This window comes from Telopea speciosissima, chromosome 2, assembly GCF_018873765.1.
Source record: "Telopea speciosissima isolate NSW1024214 ecotype Mountain lineage chromosome 2, Tspe_v1, whole genome shotgun sequence".
NCBI classification, from domain to species: domain Eukaryota; kingdom Viridiplantae; phylum Streptophyta; class Magnoliopsida; order Proteales; family Proteaceae; genus Telopea; species Telopea speciosissima.
This window is the reverse complement of record NC_057917.1, coordinates 49,118,126-49,145,869: the sequence shown is the minus strand read 5'-3', so window position 1 is coordinate 49,145,869 and position 27,744 is coordinate 49,118,126. Positions and strand designations below refer to the sequence as shown.

Below are 27,744 nucleotides of genomic sequence, written 5' to 3'. Positions count from 1 at the left end.
AAAGTGATGAAAATTAAATTGCAATAAATCTGATTTTAAACTACGAACGAAAAAAACAAATCTAAGCTAACAACGATATGCAAATACGGGAGAAGACTATCTTTAGGGTTCGAATCCCCAATGGGTTGCACTTCAATTCGGTTGCATGCTTCGGTTTATTATAACCATAGGCCTAATAATACCACAGAATGTAGGGTTCCTCCTAGGTATAGACTATCTTGACGAGTACTATCGTCCTTCGCTTATAGGGTTTGGCACGCTTAGTTCGTTCATCTATAATTCATCATCGGTACAACCACATAAGAACAAAATACCATTGCTTGAATGAAAAATAATAAATCACAGAAACAGAATTTTTCTACTAAATACATCTATTAAAATTATCCAAACAGGGATGGGGTCTCAACATTAAGCAATCAAGAATGCAAACCAGAATTTCCAATAGCAAACACCATTAGTTCATCTACACCTAAAGATAGAGGGAACTTAGCCAATCATGGTGCTAAGAGACAAAGGGCAGCAATGGTGACGACGATCTATGGAGATGAAGTTGAAGTTGCTGGAACGGTGATCCTCCTCCCCTTGCCGAACCCAAGATCCAAAAACAAAAAAACAAAAGAAGAAAGAGGAAAAATAGAGAGAAGAAGAAGAGAAAGAGAGCACGGTTTTTTTTTCTTTTGAATGAATCTGTTTGTGTTTTATATTTGCTGTTTAAAAAAAAGAAATTAATAATAAAAAAAGAAAAAGAGAACGTGAGAGATGGAAGAATGTAGTGTTTGTGAGGGAGTGAGAGAAGTTAGGAACGTTAGGAGATGGGAGATTAGGTGGGAGATAGAAATAAATTAAATAAAGATATGGGAGAGGTTAAGCACGTAGAAGGGAATTAGGGATATGGGAGTTAGTTAGGTATTAGATGTGGGAAGGTGAGGTGGCGTGAGAGAAAAGAAAGGAATGAGAGAGATAGAGTGTGGCCGATTGGGATATGGAGAGAAGAGAGAGGGCAGCAAGGCTGGCGTGTGGAGGAGAGCTCTCCTTCTTGGTAGCTTGCTAGAAAGAGGAAAGAAAATAAAATAAAATAAAAATCCAACCAATCCCTAACAAACTAGAGTCCTAACTAAGGAATTAGGAGGATAAAATAGGTTTTAGGAAAGTGGAAACCGTGGAAGAATTTGAGAAAAGATGGGAGAGTAGGGATTGAGAACCATGTGGGGTTTGAATAAAATAAAATAATAAAAAAAAGGAAGGTGAATGGGAGAAAGAAGAAAAAGAAAAATAAATAAATAAATAAAATACATGGAAGAGAGAAAATAAGAGAGGAAATAAAACAAGAGAATAAAATAGAAGAGAGAAAATAGGGGAGGAAATTCGTCTAACAATGAAGGAGGGGCCCACTTGTATTATGCCAGTGAATCTTCCTTGGTTCTGAGCTCGGGCTTGCATTTCAACTCATTTTCTGGCCCATTATTCTTTTCTGGCCCAAAAAGAATAATCGCATGAATGGACTCCAAAACCGATGCGTACTTTTAATGCAACACATCCATCTTGCTCAGAATTCAGCTCTCTTTGTAACCATGAAAAGAAACTGGACCACTTTACGTGTAAATTAGAAGATATGATGCCTGATAGTCCAGAATAGCATGAAATCGCATAAATTACCCCTGTACCCTGAAAAAGACAGAAAATACCCAAAGTAGCTCCATTCTAAGCAGATAAAAATGCAGAATTAAATGGAATAATTTCACACATAAATGTGCTCATCACTTTGTCTTCAAGTCATTTCCATGTTTATCATACGTGGATTCCTCCTCCCATCAATGGTCTCGAGCTACATTTTGATGGTGGTTGTAGTTCCTCCAATAACCTGTGGCCTGCTGGTAGGAAAGGCTCTCACGGACCCATGATAGCAATGTGCTGATGATCTTCTCTTGGCTAATTGTTGTATATCATTCGATTGGATCCCATGGATGAAGGTTAACAATACCAATAAGGACCCCCTAAACTCTCAGTTGCAACAGATAAGCAGAACTGTGATTACAGATTAGTTCCCAAAATAATAACCAAGGGAGAACAGCAGTAAAGCCCAAGGCCACTATTGATAGGCCTCAAATTTCTGTCGAGGGTACCTTGAACCCTTCAAAAGCTTAGCCACAGTTGATGGCTAGATTACGAGTATTGAATTTGAATCAAAATTATGAACTCAAACTCAGATTTAGCAACTTACTGACGCAGATTTTTAGCCATTGGATGGTCAAGGACGTGGTTAACATGATACTAGGAGGGTGTCTTCAGTTGATGGATGGATGAAGAGATACATCAACTTGAAGTTTCTGCCAGAAATCTCCAGAACGGGGGCGGGGGGGAGAGGAAACACATCCACACACTCACGTAGAGCAACCCAATCAACTTCTATTTCAAATCTGTCTTCCAACGTTGAGTACATGCAATTATATATAGAAAAACAACAAGACTCCTAAGTCCTAACTATACTCTAAGACTCAAAATAACTTGCAATCCAACTCTATCTCCTATTCCTACGTATCCAACTCAAAACATGAATAAAAGACAGAGAGACTAACTAAAGACTAACTAAACTACTTCCAACCCGTAGCGGATCAAAAACCCGGGTTGGACCAATTCCATCTGGGTTTGGGCTTCCAAACCCAGTCATGCTGTTTCAACTATCGAGTGCTACTGCATCACGCAGGGTATGATTTGGTCTCCAAGACCTCTGATGGAACTCAATGGGACTCGATGGAACAAGTTATGGATCATCAACAGCACATCAGATAGCTTTCAAATAGAGTCTCAGTAGTCTCCAGCAGAAGCACAGTTGCAGGTTATAAAAATAGAAACTGAGAAGAAGGGGGGATATGACCAAGCCCTTCTCGCAATTAATGTGGAATCCTAGGTCACATTAGGGTGAAATAGATATTCCAGCAATGAACAGAATCACAGGGCTTAAGAAACCAGAACTGGAGAATTCTAATATCTTTCAATAGGTCAGTCAGTTTGGTCCAGAGCTCTAGTCTGAGTACCCTCCTTGGTTCAAGGAACAATCCTTCAAAACTGGAACAAAATTCAACGGCTGGATCAGGAGATCTGGCCTTGGACAGAAAATAAAAGTTGTCAAATCAGTTTTAAAAACTGAGAAATAACAGTAACTGACAGCAGAAATAGAAAGGGTGAAAGTCGTATCAATCCATCTTTGCTAGATGGTACTTATCCCTCAATCATTTTTGCCATTGTTTCCGAGGAATTCAACCAACCAGATGTTATGCCAACAAATCCGATTTGGGAATAGCAAATCAAAACAGAATAGTAAGTGACAGAAAATTGAAATTGGATAGAAATAGAAAGTGGAGGATGAAACTAGTAACAACTTTATTAAACCAGAATTAGAAAGTTAGGTACAGTAGCTATTATTAGGTTTAGAAACAGAGATAAACAGAAGTTACTACTTAGGAACAAGAACCAGAATTATAACAAGACAGATCAATTGAGACAATTTTCCAGCCTATAGAACCAGAAATCGGTGGGCTGGATGTTGTCGAAAAAGAACCTGAGCCACAGGAAAGGGGTCAGAAGTGATGCATGAAAAGGGATTCTGCCACAGGCTACACTAGAAGATACCATTCTGTTCCAGATGGGAATCAATGGAAGCTTGAAGGATGTCCTACAATATAGGATGAGATCTGGAACTTGTAGAAAAAGGTTTGAATTTAAGGATGAGAGATGAACCCAAAACACAGCAGACCAGTAAAGAAGAAACTTAAACAAAAGCAACAGTAAAGAACAGACCTTAAAGAAGAAGGGAGAAGGATGTGTAGGTATCTCACCTATTGCAGAGAAGCCATCCCACCAACTCCAGCTTTGGCATCCAGCAAAGTTTCCCTACTGCATCCCACTGTAGAGTAATTTTGAATCCCATAAAACAATGCTGTCTCTCACAGAACTCTCAAGCTCAAGGCTAAATTATTTTTTAAACCAATGGTAGTGGGTATGATCCCCTACTCTTTATTTATAACTTAATGGAAACAATCATGTTGGCAAAACAGAAAAATAAGAATGGCTTCAGTGAGTAATGTGGTCAGTCAGCCCCTTTACTTATAGCTTTCAATAAGAGGGCAGAATTACAAATATGTCCCTGCATAGCCAACTATGCTGGCTATGGGGCTAATAGAGAAAATACCCAAAGTACCCTTATTGGGTTACATAACTCAACACTCCCCCTCAAGTTGGTGCATAGATATTGTACATGCCCAACTTGACTAAACTAGGATGAAACAACTTTCCACTTAGCCCTTTGGCGAAGACATCAGCAAGTTGATCACCGGACTTCATAAAAGGTATACAAATCTGCCCACTCTCTAACTTCTCCCTGATGAAGTGTTTGTCAATCTCCACATGCTTGGTACGGTCATGCTGCACTAGATTGTGGGCAATTCTGATTGTTGCTTTGTTGTCACTCTACTACATCATTGGAAGATAAACAAAACCACTAATATCTTGGAGTAAACCTTGGAGCCACAAAAGTTCACATATGCCCTGGGCCATAGCACGAAACTCAGCTTCAGCGTTGGATCTTGCCCATAGTTGTCATGGCGTCGCCATGGCGACGCCATGGCGTCCTGGCGCTGGAGAGGGCTGCATGGCGACCCTCTTTGATTTCTTCTTCCTGACTCTCTTTCCCTCTTCGATTTCTTCTTCCTGTCTTCGATTTCTTCTTCCCTCTTCGATTTCTTCTTTCCCTCTTCAATTTCTTTCGATTTCTTCTTCGATTTCTTCTTCCTGTCTTCTTTCCCTCTTCGATTTCTTTCGATTTCTTCTTTCCCTCTTCGATTTCTTCTTCGATTTCTGAATTTTCTTCTTAAAACTTGAGAAACAATAGAGAAAAAATAAAACATGGCTTGAGTATACATCTATTAACACATTAAAAATAGAGAAAATAAAAAATAAAACATGGTCGACATGCTCGCCATGGCGGGCGACATGTCGATATATCGACGTGACACCCCTCCACCGACTTGGATCGCCGTGACGCCGTGACAACTATGATCTTGCCACAACATTTTGTTTTTTGCTTCGCCACATGATAAAGTTGCCTCCTACAAAAGTACAATAACCTGAAGTGGATTTCCTATCAGGATTACCACCCTAGTCAGCATCTGTGTAAGCCTCAATGCAAAGATGATCATGCGGAGACAGGAGAATCCCTTTTCCTGGAGTTGACTTCAAGTAATGGAGAATACGAAGAACAACAACCATATGAGTGGAGTAGGGATCATGCATGAACTGACTGATCAAGCTTACTGCAAATGCAATGTCCGGTCTAGTGTAGGAGAGATAAATTAATTTTCCACCAACCGTTGATATCAACCCTTATCAACTGGATCACCATCTTTTTCTTGCAGACGAGTAGTAGCTTCCAAAGGGGTGTCACATGGATGACATCCTAACAAACCAGTCTCTGAGAGTAGGTCTAGAACATACTTCCTTTGGGAGAAAAAAATGCCTTTGGGAGAATGGGCAACTTCAATCCCAAGAAAGTACCTGAACTGTCCTAGATATTTTATTTCAAATTCTCATCCCAAGAAAGTCTTCAGGTGAGAAACTTCATCTGCATCATTGCCAGTCACAACTATGTTATCGACATAGACTATAAGAAGAGTGACCTTATCTCCATTTTGCTTGATGAACAAGGTCTGATCAGCATTACTTTATTTGTATCCTACAGAGATCATTGCTTTATGGAACCTGCCAAACCGAGCCCGAGGAGATTGCTTCAGCCCATATAATGCCCGCTTCAGCCTACAAATCTTCCCATGAGTCTTGTCACAAGAAAAGCCTGGAGGAACCTCCATATAAACCTCCTCTTCCAGCTCTCCATGAAGGAATGCATTTTTTATATCCAATTGTTGCAAATCCCAGCCTAGATTAACAGTATATGATAGCAAAACCCGAACAGTATTCAACTTTGCAACTAGGGCAAATGTCTCCTGAAAGTCCATCCCATAAGTCTGGGTAAAGCCCTTGGCCACAAGTCCGGCCTTGTATCTATCTACTGTCCCATTCATCTTCTGCTTGATAACAAATACCCACTTACAGCCTACTGGTTTCTTGCCTGGAGGAAGAACCACTATCTCCCAAGTCTCATTTTTGGATAAGGCATTCATCTCTTCCATCGTGGCTGCTTACCACTTTGGATCTGCAATCGCCTCCTGCCATTTCTGAGGAATAGAAACAGAGGAAAGAGAGGACACAAATGCATGATAGGAAGAAGACAAAGAATCATACGAAACAACATTGGAGATGGGATGTTGGGTACCAGACCTAACGCCTTTACAAACAACAATCGGTAAGTCAAGAGAAGGATCCTTACCAGGTAATGAAGCGGAGTTTGGATCTGGATTAGGATCTGATGATTGGAGAAGAGGTACAGTAGTGGTAGTCTCAACTTGCTCTTTGTGCTTCCGGGTATAGACTTTATCAACAGGAATCTGACTCACAGGTCTACGCTTCTGAATAGGAATCAAACTAGAGACTAGTTGGAGGCTCTGGAGAAGAAGGCTCCCCCTGAATAGGAGCCGGAAGGATAGAAGACACATCTTCAAAACCTGGATCATGCTCCCCCTGAAGAGGTAGCTGAGAATAATATGCCAAGGATTCATGGAAGACAATATCCATAGTAACAAAGGTACGCCGAGTCGCCGAGTAGGCTAGTGATAACACTTGAATCCTTTCTGGGTGGCGGAGTAACCCAAAAAAATACACTGAATGCTCCTAGGATCCAGCTTTCCATGAGGGTAATGGTTGCGAGCATAACAGACACAACCAAATATTTTGGGAGGCACCACAAAAGTGGAAGAACTCTGGAGAAGGTCAATAGGTGCACGACCATCAAGTACACGGGTAGGCAGTGGTGTGGATAACATCACTCCAATATTGGGGAGGAACTAGCTGTGCAAACATAATGGCCTGAGCCACTTCAAGAAGATGTCGGTTTTTTCTCTCAGCCACGCCATTCTAGGTAGGAGTATCGACACAGCTGGTCTGATGAATGATTCCCTTTTCAGCAAAATAATTCTGGAATTGCCCCTCCATGTATTCTCTGCCATTTTCACTCAGAATTGTTAATGTGGCACCGAACTGGGTCTGAACCATACGATGAAACTGCTGAAAACAGCAAAAAACCTCACTTTTGTGTTGCATCATGTACACCCAAGTGGTCCTAGTAAAACAGTCAATAAAGGAAACAAACCATCTATGGCCAGAAATTAAAACACGACGGGCGGGGCCCCACACATCAGTATGAACTAAAGCAAATGGAAAAACACTTCTTTTATTTAATGGAGAATAAGTTGAACGAGCCTGCTTGGCCAAAACACAGGCCTCGCATAATAACTCATCTGGTTTACAATCCTTGACAAGATGAGGAAACAAAAAAGCTAAAGTTCAAAGTGGAGGGTGACCAAGCCGACAGTGCCATAGATGAAGATCTAGAGAAGTGACTGAATGTAACTAATGAAGCGGAGGTGAAGCGGACAAAAGAGAAGTCGAACCCGTGTCGAGTAGGTAGAGATCACCATGTACCTTACCAACCCCAATCGTGTTGCATGTCACCAGATCCTGTATGACACAGTGAGAGGGAAAGAAGGTTATTTTGCAGTTTAAATCTTTGGTCAGACTACTAATAGAAAGAAGATTAGTAGAAAAAGAGGGAAGATGCAAAACAGAATTTAATGTAAGGGTAGGAGAGCAGTGAATGGAACCCTTTCCATGAATAAGAGAAAGGGAACCATTGGCCACTTGAACAGTATCTTTTCCAAAAGAACGAGAATAATGGTGAAATATATGGGAGGAACCAGTCATGTGGTCAGTAGCATCGGAGTCTATTATCCAAGGACTGGAGACAGCCGATGCACAATGACTACCCGCCAGAATACCTGAGGCAAAGTAAGAACCAGAAGGGGCAGCAGGTGCAGATGTCGTAGAAGGTGCAACAGAAGATGTCTGAAGCATGCAACAAAAAGCCAGTAGTTCATCCTGAGTAAGACCAGTGTCAGTAGAAGGGGCTGCAGCAGATTCAGTAAGATTAGCCTTCGGTTTGGGCTTCCCTCGGCCTCGTTTTGCCTCAAAATCAGCAGGCTTCCCATGTAATTTCCAGTATTGGGCCTTGGTGTGATAGGGTTTGTGGCAGTATTCACACTTGACAGGCTCTTTGGAGGCAGCATTACCACCATCAATAATGGTAATGGAAGTGGGGCTGGAAGTGGTATGTAGGGCAAAGCGATCAACAGTAGGAGTATGCAACATAGCAGCCCGACGAGTCTCCTCTGTATGAACCAAAGCAAATGACTGCTCTAGTGTAGGAAAGGGAGAGCGGCTAAGCATTTGCACTCGAATAGGGTCATACTCCACATTCAGACCTGCCAAGAAGTCATATACACAGATTTTGTCGGCGTGTTTACGATAGGCAGCAATATTAGTAGCCGTAGAGGCCTGATAGTCGGAGTAATAATCCAATTGCTGCCACAAACTTTTGAGGGCAGCATAGTACGCAGATACGAACAGCTCCTTTTGAGTGGTGTCATGGGCCTTCTTGCGAATCTCATACACCTGAGCATCATTCCCAACGCGTTCATAAGTCTCCTTGGCAGCACTTCAAATTTGATGGGCTGTTTCCAGAAGTAAAAAAATTGTCGGACAACTGGCTGCATAGAGTGGATCAAATAGGACGTCACTATAGCATCATGAGACATCCACTTCTCTTGTAGAGAACCAGGATAAGTGGGCATGGTGATTGTCCCAAGGATATGGCCAGTAAGCCCACGACCAGCAATGGTCAAATAGGTGGTCTGAGACCACTTGAGGTAGTTGGTACCATCAAGCTTGATAGGAGCAGCAATGAGAAGGAAATCTGTCCATGGCTGTCCATCATCCCCAGAAGTTGCAGAAGAAGTGTCAGAGGCAGTCATACTTGCAGCCAACTAAACTTGAAGAAGTAATGAAAGGTGCAGCCAGCCAAGAAGAACAAATATGGAATCAATAGGAAACTCCAGAGGATGAAATCGATCCAAATAGGGAAGGAAACCTGTTGGGGCCAAAAAAAAAACTCAGAACCTGAGGCTGAGAGCAAGGTCGAGTGGCCTCCTTGAAGGTTGAAAACAGTTTTGAAAATAAAAGTAGCAGCAAGCAGCCCTAATCCCAGAAATCAATATAGGTCAGGGTTTTTGAAAAAACCTGAAGGGGAAAATCTATTTGGGGTTAGGGTTCTTCAAAGAAAGGCTGTAGAGATGGATAGATGCGGGTGATGGTTGCAGATGAAGCTCCAACAGAGGGAAAATCAACCCAGAAACATAGTTGTCAAGGCGTCGCCTAGGGGTTCAAGCGGTTTTGTTGGGGCCTAGGCGACCTCCGTCTTATTGCAAGGCGCCTTGCACTGGTTTTTATTGGTATCAAACCAGATATTGGCCCTTATTTATTCCAAATATCATTTAAGTAAATTGGTATTTCATTTACTTAAGATATTATTCATAAATAAGCAAATACCCCCTATTTAAATCCAATAAAAATAGTTAAAAAATCAAATTCCAAAAGGATAAACAATCAACCCCCCAATTCAAGAACAAAAACTGGATTTTCGACGATAGGTAAAATTTTCAACTTTCTAATGCTGGGTTTTTTCTCGAATCTAAAAATTCTATAAATCTAAATATGGTAAAACATCTCGCTAAAAACCAAAAGTGCGGTAAAATATTCATTTGTTTTGATATCTAAAAAAATATTTTCATTTAGAGCGATTTTGACAGCATTTGCGTATACCAAATAAGATTCGATCGGAACATAACTTCTTCAATATAAATCAGATTTAAGTAATTTTGGATTTGTTGGAAAGCTGGTTTTGTGCTCTACCTAATACTAAAAGTCTCATGTAAAAATAAAATCATCTGACTAGTCAAACTTCTTAGAGAACAAAAACATTTCTCGAAATCGAGAACAATTTAATTACTAATCGATAAGATCATATTTTCTAAGAACAATATAAACCAAATGTGAGACTAGTATAAACCAAATGTATATTTGATTGTTTCAAACTTCCAATAGTTTGCGTCTTCAGTTCTGTGTTCTTCTAGTTCTATGTTGACTTTTGATGACTTGATGCGGCTTAATATTGATTTTTGATGACTTGATGTGGCATGTGGCTTATTGTTGATTTTTGATGATATAAGGTATATATTGTAGCATACTAAATAATGTTAGAAAAGGGGGAAATAAAAAATAACACCTGGGGGCGCCTTGGTCGCCTAGGCAATGCATGCGCCTTTTCGCCTAAGCGCTTAGACACCCCTCCAATGCCTTGGGTCGCTTTGCTGCCTTGACAACTATGCCCAGAAAGGAGTAGAGGCTGAATCTTCAAAAGCTTGGAGAACTTCAATATCGCAAGGAAAGAGGCAGCACATATGGGGTAGAAGAAGGGTTTATAACATGGGGAAAAAGGAGGTAGGTTTGAGGGCAGCAACTAGATCATAAGATCACCTCATTAGTGCTGCCCTAAGGTGAAGGAGAAGAACCAAGAGGAAGAGGAGAGAAGCTATCGAAGAAAAGAGAAGAGAAGGAAAAAACGATGGAAGGAGGTGGGTTTTGGTAGGGTTTAGCTCTGATACCATGTTGACAAAACAGAAAAATAAGAATGGCTTGAGTGAGTAATGTAGTCACTCAGCCCCTTTACTTATAGCTTTCAATAAGAGAGCAGAATTACAAATATGTGCCTGCATAGCCGACTATGCTGGCTATGGGGAAAATAGAGAAAATACCCAAAGTACCCTTATCGGGTTACATAACTCAACAAATCAAAATAGGAAACTCCTATGTATGGTAGAGAGAATTTCTTACAACTTAAGCCTCCTTTCAAAATAGAAGCTATTCTAGAACATTACAAAATAGAAACTAACTACTTAATCCCGTATAGGACTCCTAATATTTGGGCTTATAGAATTGGCTCATTACAATAGTAAACCCCAAAATATGAAGCCCATGCCCATATAACCCATTGGACACTCCAAGTTAAGCATTTTAGTCTATTCTTAATCCAATTTGATGGCCTTGTTTGATGCTGAATTTCTAGTTCTTTTGAATTATATCATTAGCGTGGATTCTACTATATAAATGTGTATGTGTGTGCATGCATGCGCCCATGTGTGTGTGTGCATGCATGCACGCACGAGTGTGCGTGATTTACTTTTGCGACCCTCAATATGAAATGACATCCTGGATTTTCAGAATATGAGTGCTCTGCAATCGACAAGTTAATGACAAGTGTTTTCTTGTGATGCATCTCCTTTTCATTATGTGTTGCGGTTGCAGATAATTGGTGTACGTAGATTTTTGCTGTTTAATTTAATCTGTTGTAATGGCTTTGGGTGACAGGATGGCTTTAGATGACAACCACACCTCTGTAGTTTTGGCTTGTGCGAAAGTCATTCTGTGTGCACTGAGCTGCGACATAAATGAAAATGTTTTTGACATTTCAGAGGTGCAGTTGATTTGTGGGGTCCTACTCTGCTTCTGTGATATGTATCATGTTCCTTCAACTGAATTCTACTTTTATTTGTAAAACAAGTTATCATTTGGACTTAGTAAGTTTCGTTTGTAATTTTGTTTTCAGAAAATGACAACATTTGAGAGGGCTATCTGTACTGCTCCTATATTTCGTAGTAAACCAGGGATAGATGTTGGTTTTCTTTGTGGTGGATTTTGGAAATACAGTACAAAGCCTTCCAATATCCTCCCATCAGGCAGTGACATTGTGGATGATGAGAATGAGGAAGAACATACCATTCAGGATGACATTGTTGTGGCTGGACAAGATTTTGCTGCAGGTCTTGTTAGGATGGGAGTCCTTCCAAGGATACGGTATCTTCTAGAGGTAAGCAACTAAGTATGATCTGGCCAGAGCTCTGATGCATGCACAATTACATGTTAATGTAGATGCACTCGTTTTCATATATTCTTGCTTTATTAATTTTCTCAAGAGTTTAATTCAAGGAAAAGGTGTGTCCTCACCTAGAACAATATTCAGCATAAGTAAGAGAAATTACAGATGACCACCATATGTCATGGCTGAACTGCCGAAATCTCTCAGTGATATCTGGATGTTTGCTGATTGAAAATAATCCTTTTTTAACAACAATTCATATGTTACTCATGCTGGACCAGCCTTCTTGACCTCTGCTCAGCCGAATGGGTTGGGACTTAACTATGAATAATGCATATACCAGATAAATAAAAGATGGTTCAATACATATTATATTCAACTATGACATGTCCTAGATGTATAACTGTACTTAAAATGAAATCTTAATATTCAGCTCAGTAGGTAAAGTTTAAGAATTCATCGAAGTTTCAAAACTTGCCATTGGCAGACATGGATATTCATGCGCAGGTCCATGTGATGGAGGACCACCACACCGATCTCACTGGTCGATTTTTCATTCCCGAAATAAACCAGGGAAGTGGCTTAAAACTATCCAAAGTTCCATAAAATTATAAAACCACCATGGTGCTTTAACGGAATCTTGTGCCATTTGTGTAAATCTAATGTCAATTTGCACCAACTTTTGATGTACTTCCCCTACTTGTTTCGGTTGAAATTTTACCAGGAGATGGGTGTGAGGTCCTGTTATCCCATGGACCCACTCCCTTCGGCCCATGTGGCAGAGTTGAATTTCAATAAAGTTCTCCTTAATGGTCAATCCTAACAAGTCAATACTTATATATATATATATATTATAAATTTTAGTATATCCATTTAAAATGCTGAAGCATTACAACTTTACTTAGTATGTATAATGCCATAAGCGGGACATAACAGAGGCCAGCTTCAGCCTTCCCATAGACTGAAAACTTTTGGGCTGGGCTGGCCCAACCTCTGCCTTGCCAGACCTCAACATGCTTACATTCCTATGCTAACAAACAAATGATATTTATTTCATGAAGCACTTAATCTTCCTTCAATAAAAGGTCTCTAACCCAGTGCAACTCCATCTTTCACAGGGTCTGATAAGGGTGGTTTGGGGTTGGTCTTTACCATAATATACATAAACTCCTTGCACATTTTTCTGGCTAAACTGGGGAACCTTTTCATTTCATTTTGCTCTCAAGAACATCAGTTCAACTCGAAGTTGATGCATTGAATCTGTGTTTTGAACCAAAAGCAATAAAGAAAAAGGGCGTTTAATATAACTTTGTCAAACACACGTTATGCAACACAGCTAAAGTGGTAGTTTAAAATACTATTTTATGTTCCCTTGACTGAATGTCATGCCTTTTTCTTCTTCTGTGGATCTCCTTGTGCTAAGATATTAATCAGGCTTGGAGACAGCTTAAAGATCATTATATCATTAACATACTGAGACTATCATTCGTGTTATATTTATTGCAAAGATTAGGCAAGTTTCACTGCTCCATCCAAACTCCCTGTCTCAACTGTTGGTCTTTTCAACCTCTCAAAATGATGTGTTAGGGGGGGAGGGGGGGGGGGGAAGCTCTGTTCCATTTATCGTCTTCCTCAACTTTCTCAACAACAGAATCTTGGTTCTTTATGCCTCTTGAAGATTTTGATGAATTTTTCATATAGCCTCAAATAATGACGTTGATGGCACAGGAAGATGACAATGTGTGTTGACTTCACATTAACCTTTTGAACAGGCCATGATGCTTGATAATACCCAAAAGCCTTTGGTAATGGGCCCACTTATATAGAGCGTAGAGGCCTAAAATATCTGATATTACACTGGTTAATAGAACTATATAAGATCTTCAAGATACTGGAATGTTGATCTGTTGGCTCTCCATAGAGCAATCAGACCATTGATTGGATGGAAGATAATAGCACTTAACAACTAAATACTCTCCTAGATTCCACATTGACAAATTATATTGCTTGCTAGAATTGGTTCTATTGGAATCTCAAATGCTGATCCTTGTTTCTGCAGACCCACCCTTCTGCAGCATTGGAAGAATGCCTTATTTCTATACTGGTTGGAATAGCGAGACATTCCCTGACTTGTGTAAATGCTATTATGAAATGCGAAAGGCTTGTCCAAGTGATTGTTGACAGGTTTAGCAAGAAAGACTCTATGGAAATTCACCTTTCAAGGATAAAATTTGTGACCCTCTTAAAGGTAAGCATGAAAATTTAAGTTGATCTGAGATGTTATATATCCTTGTCCTGTATGCTCCTTTTGATGGTTTGGCGCATAAGAAATTTTATATGGTGTTCTGTTTCTGCAAATAGGTGCTAGCTCAATCTGACAAGAAGATTTGCATAGGTTTCGTAGAAAGAGGGGTTTTCCAAGATGCTACTTGGCAATTGTATCGTCCTGCATTTTCACTTGACCACTGGATAAAATCAGGAAAGGAATATTGTAAACTAACATCTGCATTGATGGTTGAGCAACTTCGCTTCTGGAGAGTTTGTATTCAATATGGGTGTTGCGTATCATATTTTGCAGATTTTTTCCAGGCCTTGTGCCTATGGTTGAGTCCCCCTACTTTTGATAAACTAATTGAGATGAATGTTCTTAGTGAATTTGCTTCCATCAGCCAGGAAGCATACCTTGTTCTAGGTGCCTTGGCCAAAACACTCCCAAAACTTCATTCCCAGGAGCAGCTTCGAAAGCAAAATCCAGAGTTCGCCATTGTTAATATGGGGAATTGGTGTTGGAGTTATGTTGGTCCAACGGTTGAGTTAGCTATGAACTGGATATCATTGACAAGTAATCCTTACTTATCTAAAATCTTTGATTTGCACAAAGGATTTCATACTAACTTTGTTGCCCGTGATTCTTCTTTGAGCTGTATTCTGTGGGTGATTTCATCTGTCATGCACATGCTATCTAGCATACTCGAACGAGTTGCACCAGATGACACCTATATCCAGCAAGGAAGTGGTAACGTGCCATGGCTGCCTGACTTTGTCCCTAAGGTTGGGCTCCAAATTGTGAAAAGTAGATTTTTGAACTTCTCAGATGTTACAGGATATGAAACTGTTCCTAGTGAAGAAAGTTTTTTTGTCAACAATCTATGTCATTTGAGACATGAAAGTGACAATGAAACATCTTTATCTTCTACAAGTTGCCTTAATGCATTAGTCCGGCTTATAGTTTCCATTGACAAAACCATCCTGGTAGCTAAGAATGAGAGTAGTAATCAGTACTCGCAAGAAAACAGTTTCTCAAGGGATGGTAAAATTCTGGAGGATGGAATAATTATGTGGTCTCAGGGTCAACTGCGAAACTTACTGATCACTTTCATGGAGTTAGTTGCTTTAGACTGGAACAATGTGCAGTCAATTGAGACCTTTGGTAGAGGAGGACCTGCTCCAGGGATTGGTTTTGGCTGGGGTGCCTCTGGTGGAGGGTTTTGGTCTACATCTGTTTTGCTGGCGCAAGAAGATTCACAATTGCTCGTGAACTTGCTTGAAATCTTCCAGATGGTGCTTGAGAAAGACCTCTCTGCAGCTGAAGACATGGCTTTTACTCTTCAAAGGATTAATTCTGCCCTTGGAGTGTGCTTAACTGTAGTGCCAAGGGGTAAAGTCATCATGGAAAAGGCACTGGATATCTTACTTGGAGCCCCTGTCCTGAAGTCCCTTGGTGTCTGTGTTGATCAATTTCTTCGGCTTAACAGGAGGATCAAATCATTTGACTGGGAGTATAAAGAAGAGGATTACCTCTACTTCGGTAAGATTTTGACTAATCATTTCAGAAACAGATGGCTTTGCGTAAAGAAGTCCAAAGCAGTGGATAGCAATAGTGACTCCACCCTTGGGAAATCTAAGAAAAACACTGATGCTCTGGATACCATTCACGAAGACTTAGATGAATCTGATGTGACTGGTCATGATTCTAACCGTAATTCTTTGGTAGTAGAGTGGGCTCACCAGAGATTGCCACTTCCCATGCATTGGTTTCTCAGTCCAATTTCAACGATTTCTGACCGTAAAGCTGCCCATGACCTTCCAAATGTTTCCAGTGTACAGAGTAGCATCTGCTCTTCAACTGATGAAATCCTAGAGGTTGCAAAAGGTGGAATTTTCCTTCTTTTTGGTCTTGAAGCAATGGCCTTGTGCACGGATATCCAACACTCACCAGTTTCAGCTGTGTCATTGGTTTGGAAATTACATTCTTTGTCCATGGTATTACTTGTCAGAATGGATGTCATTGAAGATGAGAGAAGCAGGGATGTGTACAGAACCTTGCAAGAGCTGTATGGGCAGTATCTTGATGAATCAAGAAGCAACAGAAGCATTAATCCTTGTTTGGACAAGATTGATAATTTATTAACGGAAACAGGAAATAATTATGGAGTAGAATATCTGAAGTTTCAGTCCGATGTTCATGAGAGTTACCCAACATTTATCGAAACTTTTGTTGAGCAGTTCGCTTCAGTATCGTATGGTGATGTGATTTATGGCCGGCAAGTGGCAATGTATCTACATTGTGCTGTTGAAGCACCAGTTCGACTTGCTACCTGGAATGCACTATCTAGTTCACATGTCCTTGAACTCTTGCCTCCTCTTGATAATTGCCTGGCTAAGCCGGAAGGATACCTAGAACCTATTGAGGTAGTGCAGAAAACTTATTTGCTTTTAACTTTCTGAGGCATATTGTTAACATGCATTGCAAAATATCTTCAGTTTATACTTAGCCACTTGTGCTGCACTCAATCAAAGGAAAATATTTAATTTTAAAATTAAGTTGGCATAACCTTGAAAGTTCATGTTAAAAAATACCTACAGGATAAACTTCCAAAGACCATATGAACAACTAATTGTCTTGTTACAAGGGACGAACTACTTATTTTCTGCAGATTTTTCTATTGATATTTCATTATAGTGAATGCCCGAAGGGATTTCCATCAGTTTGGTATTCAATTTTGTGCAACATAAATTGAACATTGGCTAAGTGTTTATTTTTGAAAGTGAGGAAGTTACCTTTTTGGTCTGCTTTCATTTTAATCAGTGAGAGGGTGAGTTCATGATATTGAACAGGTTTCTTTTGCTAAGATGAGAGGATAAATTTCTTTGTCCGACTCCTTTACAGAATAATGAAGGGATTCTGGAGGCTTATGTAAAGTCATGGATTTCTGGGGCCCTCGACAGAGCTGCTACTCGAGGATCAATGGCAGTTACATTGGCATTGCACCACCTTTCATCTTTCATTTTCCACAGTTGTACTGATGACAAGTTGCTTCTTAGGAATAAGCTGGTGAAGTCTCTCCTGCGTGACTACTCTCGTAAGCAGCAACATGAGGTCTGTAAAGTCTCTTGCTGATTGTTAAAAAGCAGAGATTCCTCAACATTTTAAGTTTTTGGTGTATGCATTATCAGATAGCAACTGATATGCTTACATCTCCATAAGTTTTACATGTTAGTTATGGTAAAAGATTTGAAATACCGTTGCTTATTAGTGTAAGATATCTAAACTTAGAAAGGTACAGTATCCTGCCGACGTCATATTCTGTGGCGATGTTGTGTCATCTTTGGACCGTCTAGAACTGGTTTTGGATCTCTATATTGTCTAGTGAGCCATTTATTTCCATGACTTTCCATTTGATTATAAATATAAAGGCCACATTTGTTGCTTATACATTAACACAAATCTTCTAAACATGGCTTTTTATATTTCGTTTTGGATCACGAAGTTAAGCACTTACTCTTAAACGTGGGAAATTGAATTCTCAGTTTCCATGCTTGGCTAAATAGAAAATTCAAGGGCTTGGAAAGTGCAATGCACAATGGTGGATGGGGTTAATGTGAACAAATGACCCTGAAATGTTTTATCTAGAGGATGCCAATCAGGGTGTAGCAGCCTTTGTCAGCTACAGTGCAAGGTGGTTGGGGGTGGGGGAGAAAACTAGCTATTCCATTATTGATTTTTAGGAATAATCCATAAAACTTCTTGGCCAGCACAAGTTCTTACGCACTAATCCACGTGAATCTCCCCTTAGAGGTCACTGAAACAACATATGCGGTTAGTCGAGGATCCTTTTTTTGTTTTTTTCTCTCTTCTCACTTTCTCATTAAATGAATTAGTGTTTTTACAGAGAATCTGACTAAAATTCTGTTCTGAAATGGAATTGCAGGGCTTGATGCTGGATTTTATTCAATATACTAAGTCAGCAAAATCTCAAGGTGGTGCTTTACTTCCAACTGATGAATTAGAAAGAAGGTTCAAGTTGTTGACTGTAGCTTGTGAAGGAAATTCTTCTCTTTTGACTGAACTTGAGAAACTGAAATCCTCTAGTGAAAGAAGATAGTATCCAAGGCTTGAAAATTTTCTGTATATTCTACACTTGGCAGTGGAGATGAGTACTGGTAGCCATACTTATTTTCTCACTTTCCAATGATCTTTCCAAGAATGCGGCTGTAATTTGAGTTTCATATGACATCCTATCGTTTTACAGCAAGCCCCTCCACGAAAGATTTAAAGGATTCAAAACCATTTGCCTGCCCCAGCTGGGGTCTTCTTTGCCAACAGATGGACTGCACCATTAGCTACCCAAGGAAAGGTGCAAGATTCAGGATCTGCAACTGCAGTTTTGAATACCAAAGTTTTGGCACTGGTAGAGTATAAGAGTAGTAGTTATAAGTTACCTTTGTAAATTTGTAGTATAAGAGTAATTATAAGTTACCTTTGTAAATTGGTCTTTCTATTACATGTAATGGTGAGCAAACATTTTTGAATTTATGTTTTATTAACCTAAAACTATAACAAGCTTCTGACTGGTTTTATAAAATTTGTAACCCCTTTTTTATCAAATTTGATTCCAGTTCCAATTTGATCTTTTTGCAGTTCCTATTTGTATTAATTTAGCTTTCTTGGACCTTCTGCTGAACCCATTGGTAACCAGTTCATCTAAGATGACTGGAATGGGATTGTACTCTGCAAAAGACTAGTGAGGTTGTTATGAGATTTAACCACAGGTGAAGGCATCTCTACGGAGCTCACCTGTACAAAAAGGAGTCTCCATAGGGCAATTTTGATAGCGGGCTAACCAATTGGCAGCCGTTAGCTTCCTCTGTATTTAAATGCAGACTTAATGTCCAAAAATTGGGTCAAAGTAGTTCCTTTGTAGTTTGATCTAACAAATTTGCCTCATTTCCCTAATAGGATCTATCAGTCTTGAAGTCTGCCACCACCTTCAATCTGATCACCCCTCTTGATGGATTCCTGCCCAAGAAGTATGGCAAAGACTTAATAAAAGAAATCCTCTCCAGTGTGCCAGCCCCTCCAGTATGCATCCGATGGCTGGAGGCACGTGTACGTACCCATATGCTCCCAGCCGTTGAATGCGCGCTGGAGAGGATTCAGATCCAAGACTTGCTGCATATGTTATGGAAAATACAAGCCATGTTGATGCTCCTTCCAACCATTGTATTTTCTACCGTTTGTAGTTCTCCTTTTTAATGAAATCTGATTTTCCTATTAAAAAACAAGGGGCGCTGTTCTCTGTGCCGCAGCGCAGCCTATGCCCAGGCACATGGGGGCAGGTGCAATGACCACCCTGTCCCCCTGCACAGGCTGCCCATGTGCCTGGGTGCAGGCTGTGTTGCGGCACAGAGAACATTCTCAATGATAAAGAGAAAAATGAAATGAGAGTCCTTAAGACATGTGGTAATGACAAGTGAAGAACCAAGCCACAGATTTTCAATTGGTTCTGCTGGTTTCAGTCTGGAGCCCGAACTGAAAAGACCAGTCAAAACCAACTAACAACCAACACTGAGAAGGGAACGAACCGATTGACAAGCCTAAATAATTCCTCAGACTTGCAGTAATGCAAAGTAAGGTGATACGATATCTATCCCATGGCCCAAGTAAATTAGAGCAGACCCAATCACAACACCCTGCAACTATCGCAGATGCGGAAGGAGAGCATAAATGTTAAGTGCCTGACTTGGCCCCATGGAACGTGTGGAGGCATGAGTAGTGTAAGTGCATGTGTAGTGCAAGGTCTAAGTAGTCATGTCAAGTTAGTAGTCAGGTGGATCCGCAATGCCATCGGTGTGGATTTTTATCGCCTCCATTGTACTATCCACCATTGCACTCCATTGCATATCTAGGACGATAACACGTGGACTATTTAGAATCTAATGATTCAAAACAATTTACCCTTCCCAAGCCCTTACCCGATCCAACCCGATCAAACCCGATCGTGTCTCACGCCTCTCTCTGACTCTCTAGCAGAGGCGCACCCTCCCCTCTCCTCTCCTCTCTCTCTCTCACTGCCGGAGTCTTCCAGCAGCGACGGTGGGAGCCTCTCTCAACCTTTCTTGTTGGAGTGTTCTAGCGACGACGAAAAGAGCCTCCCTCGCTCCCTCACCTTCAAGCTTCACTTCGGATTTGTATATAAAACCTTCTCTACCATTCTTACTTCCCTGCTATGCAATGGTGGATCGTGCAATGGAGACGATAAAAACCCCAACATGTACCCAAGCATCTGCATCACCTGCAAGCATACATAGCTCGATTGCGATGTTGCGTAGAAGAACTTCAATGGCTCCAACCCATTATCAGAGAAGACAGTGATAGAATCGTGAAATAGATCGATAAGTAGACCTGAATGAAGATCAGTAACTTCTGGAGAGAGAAATAAGCTTTGATTCGGTTGAAGATAAGTGAAACGAGAAGGAGAGGGACTATCATGAAGATACAGGAAGACAGTGATAGAATCGTAAAATAGATCGATAAGTAGACCTGAATGAAGATCAATAACTTCTGGAGAGAGAAATTAGCTTTGATTCGGTTGAAGATAAGTGAAACGAGAAGGAAAGGGACTATCATGAAGATACAGGACAGTATGGAAGCAATTGTGGGTGTGTATTTGTTGCCCGCCAAAGGTTTAAACCCTTATGTGATTTTCTTGTTTGCTTTGGCAAGATAGGCTTTGGAATTTGTTGACATCCTCTGCAGACCTGGTATCAATGACTGATGGAATTTTGAGGGAAGGTCTCTGCATTCTGAGACTAAATCCTCTGTTGGGTTTTGGCTCGCATTTATTGCGTTGCGACTCACATGAGTTGTTAGTTTTTTAACTTGTATTGGAACTCTCTTTGTCACATGAGTAGCTTGAAGGTCAAGCTAGGAGGAGTGGCGTGCAAGAAAAGAAATCTTGTATTTCAAGTGTTCTTTGTTCTCTATATATCCTGAGAGGGCTCAAGTGAGTAAAGAGAGTGACAAGAGAGACTTGTAATTGGGTCAAGAACTGTACATGCAAGTGGGTGGAGTTGGAGAGAGTGGATTGTTCTTGAGTTTTCTGAGATAGGGTGTACAAGGGATTTGGGTTTGGGTTTTAGGGATTAAACTTAGACCATTCTTGTACTGTTTTCTTTCTCTTAGTGAAGAACAAGATATCTGTCCGTGGATGTAGGCAGATTTTTGCCGAACCATGTAAATCTTGCGTGTTGTTTTTCCTTTATGTCATTTTTCTTTTCATTAGATTGTGGAGGTGTGCATCATTGTAATCGAATCAATATATCCATACGTTTCTGTTCGTGTGTTAACCCCAACAAGTGGTATCTGAGCTCGGGGTTCATGGTGGATATTATTTTTTTATTTGATTTATTTTTCCGCATCATGGCAAGTTCGACCATCTCTCAGTTCAAGGTGGAGCAATTTGATGGAAATGAAAGTTTCACTCGTTGACAGTGAAGGGTGAAGGACATCCTTATTCAACAAGACTTGGCTAAAGCATTGAAGGGAAAGGATGAGAAGCCAAAGAAGATGGAAGATGACCAGTAGGAAGAGTTAGAATCGAGGTGTGTGAGCACGATTCGACTCTGTATCTCTGATAACATTATTAACAATGTTATGGAGAAAGATTCGGTGCCTGAAATTTGGGAAAAATTGGAAAAGCCAAAAGCTTGACCAATAAATTGCATCTGAAGTGGTAACTCTATCAACTCAAGATGGAGGAAGGCGGAAATCTGATGGAACACATGAATGTGTTCAATGAGATCTTGGATCAACTACGCAAAGTTGATGTCAGAATTGAGGAAGAAGACAAAGCCCTGTTGCTTCTTACTTCGCTTCCTGATTCGTATGATAGTCTGGTAACTACTCTACTATATGGTAAGGATATAGTGAATATGGAGCAAGTGCAGGCAACCCTTTTGTCCCATGATACTCAGAAAAAGAAAACTTAAAATAATGGGCATGATTATGCTTTGTTTACTCAGGTTGAGAACCGAAAAGGAAGGTCGTCTGATCATGAATCAAAGAGAAGCAGATCAAAATCCAGGACAGGGAATCAGGGTGTCAAGTGATATAGTTGCAAGGAAATTGGCCATATCAAGCGGAGTTGTCCTAATCGAAAAAAGAAGAATCACACTGGTAGTTCTGATAAATCCATTGTTTTATTGGGTGATGGAGATGTTCCCACAGTTTCCAAAGGTATTGATATTTTTCACAATGATTGGATTTTAGATTCTGGTTCTGTTGTTCATGTTTGCTTTAAGAAATATTTTTTTGATACGTTTTATGAAAAGAAGGCTGGTATATTGTCTTTGGGTGACAAAACTACTTGTGAAGTCATGGGATTTGGAACGGCAAAAATCAAAATGTTTGATGGAGTGGTGCATACTTTGGGTGGTGTGGCATATGTCCCAAATATGCGCAGGAATCTAATATCTCTTAGCCAGTTAGACTCTGAGGGCTACAAATATTCTGCTGTAGGAGGAGTTTTGAAAATCACACGTGGTTGTATGATCCTGATGAAAAGTGAAAAGTAGGACTGCAATAGGGTCGGGTTGGGCCGGGCTTTATAGAACCCTAGCCCAACCCTAAGTCCCCTTAGCTGGGCCCAGACCCGACCAGACCCTTACTCAGGGCCAGAAAAATCCAACCCTGGCCCGCCCTCAGGGTCGAGCCAGGGTGACCCTGATTGGCCCTGATCCTGGGGAGGGAAAGGAAATGCATGGGCTGGAATGGGCTAGGGATAAAATATCAATTTTACGTAAAATAACATTGTAATAAAATATATTATATCATTTATTGTCTTCATATATAATATATTATATAACAAAATGTGAGTGACGTTTAAAGTTTATAATATATATATTATATCAATATATATTTTATAGTATAACTTAAAGCAGGGTCGGGCCCGGTCGGGCCCGGCCAGGCCAAGCTTAGCTCGAGGCCTCAACCCTAACCTGACCCGACCCTAACTTAGGGCCAAAAATTTCCAACCCTAACCCGCCCTCAGGGCCAAATATCTCAGCCCAAGCCTTGTTTGGGCTTAGGGCAGCCAGGGCGGATTCGAGCCGACAGGGCCAAACATGCACCCCTAGTGAAAAGCATCAAGGGTTGTATCGTTTGTTAGGAAACACTATTGTTAAGATCTCGATGAATGACTGACATGGCACGCGCGAAAGGATAGTTGTGTCTCATTTGTAATTAATGGGAAGACACAAGCTACAAATTTTCAGGTTGCAGATGAATATAAGAGAAAAGGTCCTGGTGAGGAGAAGATTGGATCGAGGTTCTTCTCCGGAGTCAAGTAACAAGATGACTCGGTCAGCTACACATGTTCATTGGCCATTGTTATCGAATCAGGTGATATCAGGAAAGTGCTAATTCGGGTTGGTTGTATAGCTGATTTTTTTTTTTTTTTTAAGGCCAAATGGTTTTTTCTGTTTGGGGTAATTACAAGTAGGTGGAGTTGCAACATTTTTCCAAAGTGGCAGAATGCTCGCCAGGTGGAGAATTGTTGGGTTTTGTCTCGCATTTATTGCATTGGGACTCACATGAGTTGTTAGTTTTTTTACTTGTATTGGAACTCTCTTTGTCACATGGGTAGCTTGAAGGTCAAGCTAGGAGGAGTGGAGTGCAAGAAAAGAAATCTTGTACTTCAAGTGCTCTTTGTTCTCTATACATCTTGAGGGGGCTCAAGTGGATAGAGAGAGTGACAAAAGTGACTTGTAAGTGGGTCAAGAACTGTACATGCAAGTGGGTGGAGTTGTGAGAAAGTTGATTGTTCTTGAGTTTTTTGAGAGAGGGTGTACAAGGGATTTGGGTTTGGATTTTGGGGATTAAACTTAGACCATTCTTGTATTGTTTTCTTTCTCTTAGTGAAGAACAAGATATCTCTCCATGAATGTAGGTAGGTTTTTACTGAACCACGTAAATCTTGCGTGTTATTTTTCCTTTATGTCATTTTTCTATCATTTTTTTTTTCATTAGATTGTGGAGGTGTGCGTCGTTGTAATCGAATCAATATATCCATACGCTTCTATTTGTGTGTTAACCCCAACATCCTTGTCATCTTCTTTTGGATTTAGCTTCACTGGATTTCTTCTCTGTGAATGTTTGGGATTTCTTAGCTTCACTGGATTTCTTCTCCAACTGCAACTTGTCTGGGCTTTGGATTTAGCCTCACTGGATTTCTTCTCTGTGAGCGTTTGGGATTTCTTGGTGACAATGAGTTGGGAAGTTTCGTTCTTGGGCATAGTGGGTTTGAGCAGATCTGAACCTTTCTTGTGGGAAGCTAAATTGGGTTTGGTGGAATTTTATCTGCCTGAGGTGGAATTGAGCTTCTTGCGTTGGGTCTTGGTGAGGGTAATGGCTTCTGTGCATGTTCTGCTGTCTTTTTTGTTGAATTCGTGGCAAGCTTGGGTTTGATGAGTTTGGTTTGGCTTTGGTGGATAGGTTGGCATTTATCATTGTTTGTAATTCTATATGTTTTCCATTGAGAAAAGAGAAACTCTGTCTCTATATATGTTAATAGGATTGATCTTCTTCTTAGGCTTGCTTGTCTTCTTCATCCTCCTCCACCATCTCTAACATTTGCCTCCTACCCAGAAACCTTTTGCTCTGGGAATCAGTTTCTTGTAAGGCACAAACTAGAACGCTGGAGAAGAGGAAGGAAACAAGGTAAAGAAGAAACAACTTTCTGAAGCTGAAGTATCGAAGTGAAGCCATTTGGGAAATTGGGTTTTTTGTCTTGTAGATCTAATGAGATTCCCAGAACTAATGCTACCTATGCAGATAGAATTGGATATGGGTTTTCAAGGGAGGGGGAGAGATAGTTGAACAAAGTAGAGCATACAGCATAGCAGGGAAGTAAGAATGCTAGAGAAGGTTTTATATATAAATCCGAAGTGAAGTCTGTAGGTGAGGGAGCGAGACAGGCTCTTACCATCGCTGTTGGAACACTCCGGCAGCTGAGAGAGAGAGAGAGAGGAGAGGAGAGGAGAGGAGAGGGTGCCTCTACTAGAGAGTCGGAGAGAGGCGTGAGAGACAATCGGGTTTGATCGGGTTGGATCGGGTTAAGGCTTGGGAGGGGTAAATTATTTTGAACCATTAGATTCTAATTAGTCCACATGTCATCGTCCCATATATGTAATGGAGTGCAATGGTGGATCGTGCAATGGAGACGATAAAAATCCCATTGGTATGGTTTCTCTCCTGAATCTACGGACCACATTCTCATTAACTGTCCGTTTGCAAGGGTGGTTTGGTTTGGATCCCAGCTAACTGTCAAATTCGAGAAGGACGGGATGAGTCTAGCTTCCTGGCTATCCCAATGGGTAGAGCTAAAGGTTAAAGATAAGAAAGAAGCTAGCCCTGTTATAAGTTTATGCTCCTTCATCTACTGGGCTATTTGGAAGGTCAGGAATGACTCATTGTTTAACCAGGAGAAGATGCATCCTATGGACGTGTATAGATCTACAGTTCTAGTGTTTGAGGAATTTTGGAGTGTTGCCATTAAAGTTTCTTCGACTTCTGGTACTGGTACTTCTTCCCCTTCTACCGATGCGTAGTGGTATCCCCCCCCTCCTGGTAACATAAAGATTAACTGTGATGCTTCTTTGAATGTCAAGGATCAACTATAGGGTGTTGGATTTATTATCAGGGGAGAACATGGTAATATTCTCCAGGCAGTTTCGGCTCCTATCAAGTTCTCCACTGTTCTTTAGGGAGAAGCCATTGCTGTTCGCAAAGGAATGATGCTTGCCATTGGAGAATGTTTTGACTATATTATAGTCGAGTCTGATAACGAGTACCTGGTGAAGCTCCTATTTGACCAGAAGAGGCCCCCACCAGTGGAAATTTTATCAGTCTACCACGATATCCAAGAACTCAAAACTGGATTTGTTGAATGCAGTTTTGCTTATGTCCCCCCATGGAATTAATCAGGTTGCTGATAACCTGGTCCTTAAGGCAGTGTCGCTTGGTTCTGTAGTGCACTGGCCTTGCTCTTCACCTTGGTTAGTCCAGGCATGTAATAGGGATTTTAAGCCTTTTGGGTCCTATTCAATAAATTACTTCCTACCAAAAAATAAATTTGTGAAGTTAGTAGTCTACGTGTCTAGTAGTTGTATGTGCGTGAGAATAGTAATAATTGATGGGATTGGTGAATGTTGTGTAATAGTTATCTAACTGTAATACTTCTTTTAAATATCATAATATGTAATAGAATCGGGACAAACCTCCTAATTTTGTCACGATGTCAATCTGTAAAGTCCCCATGTTGTCTCTCCTATTTCTTCTCTCTCCATCCTTAATTTCTCTTTTTCTTATTCTCTCTCTCTCTCTCTCTCTCTCTCTCTCTCTCTCTCTCTCTGTTATTTCTCTCTTTTTCTTATTTTATTTTTCAGATTATCTTTGCACGTAACAATAAACAAAGACGAAAGATTATTTTTACATTTTTAAAGGTAAATGCATCTGAGATACCTAATGTTTATAGAAACTATGCAATGATACTTTACGTTTGATATATTATGTTTGGGTTATTCTTTTTCATCAAATAGAAGCAAAGCAGCCTATCAGCCTATGGAATGAATTTCAATACCATCTCCTTATCGTTTGGTGAAGAGTCATATTTTCAACTTTGTCAATATAAATAAAAGTGATGCTAACTTGGTTTGTGATAAAAATAAAGGTGGCCTTGGTTTCATTATTTGCGATTATCATGGTCATCTCTTATTTGCACTATCATCCCCATCAACATATCAAGAATTGATCTTATAGTCAAAACATCAAGAATGGATCTTATAGTCAAAACATCATTATTTGTAGCTCTATAAAAAATAAAAATAAAAAAAACTATCATCAGTAAATAACAAATGTAAAATTTCAAGACCCCTTTATAGTCACTTTAATACCCCTTAAACATGTTAGGATCACTATAAATTTACAAGAATCGAGAAAGTACCTCCATAGCCATTATAAAAAAGTAAGGGCTCAATGGACGATGTCTAATATGTCAAGTAGGATTATTATTTTCAAAACAACTATCTTCAAGTTTAATGGAATAGATCACAAAAGATAAAAGATAACCAACCAAATGACACCACTTAGTGTCAAAACCCAAATAATAAAAAATTACCTTAATAAAACTCAATTCAAGCATGTCATAGGCCTGGGACATGTCCAAATTAATTAATATAAACCCCTTCTACCTCTTTTTATGGGCTAAATAATGAAATATTTCTTTGACAATAACAATATTAATAATTATCTGTCTACTCGAGAAAATTTTTTGAGAAAAAATTTTAGCTAATCTATTAAAAGTTCAACAATAATCTTATGAGACACATTACATAAACTAACGAGTCTATAATCTTCAATAGTCTTCGGATTAATATTTGTTGGATGTAGAGTAATAAGCGTATGGTTATTAAGAAAAAAAAGAGATTGATTAAGAAATAAATCCTTAATAAAACCACACAAGTCAGGC

General features: G+C 40.1%; 1 protein-coding gene across 1 annotated transcript in view; it reads left to right on the top strand.

Annotated features, from left to right (window-relative positions):
- LOC122652370 (transcriptional elongation regulator MINIYO) overlaps positions 1-18,667 on the top strand; it is a 55,535-nt gene extending 36,868 nt beyond the window's left edge. The window contains exons 6-12 of the mRNA XM_043846083.1: positions 11,428-11,533; positions 11,666-11,926; positions 13,995-14,183; positions 14,297-16,627; positions 17,106-17,315; positions 18,148-18,357; positions 18,452-18,667. Coding sequence (XP_043702018.1) covers positions 11,428-11,533; positions 11,666-11,926; positions 13,995-14,183; positions 14,297-16,627; positions 17,106-17,315; positions 18,148-18,321 — 3,271 coding nt within the window. The 3' untranslated portion in view covers positions 18,322-18,357; positions 18,452-18,667. The remainder of the gene's footprint in view (positions 1-11,427; positions 11,534-11,665; positions 11,927-13,994; positions 14,184-14,296; positions 16,628-17,105; positions 17,316-18,147; positions 18,358-18,451) is intronic.
- Positions 18,668-27,744: the final 9,077 nt, after the last annotated feature.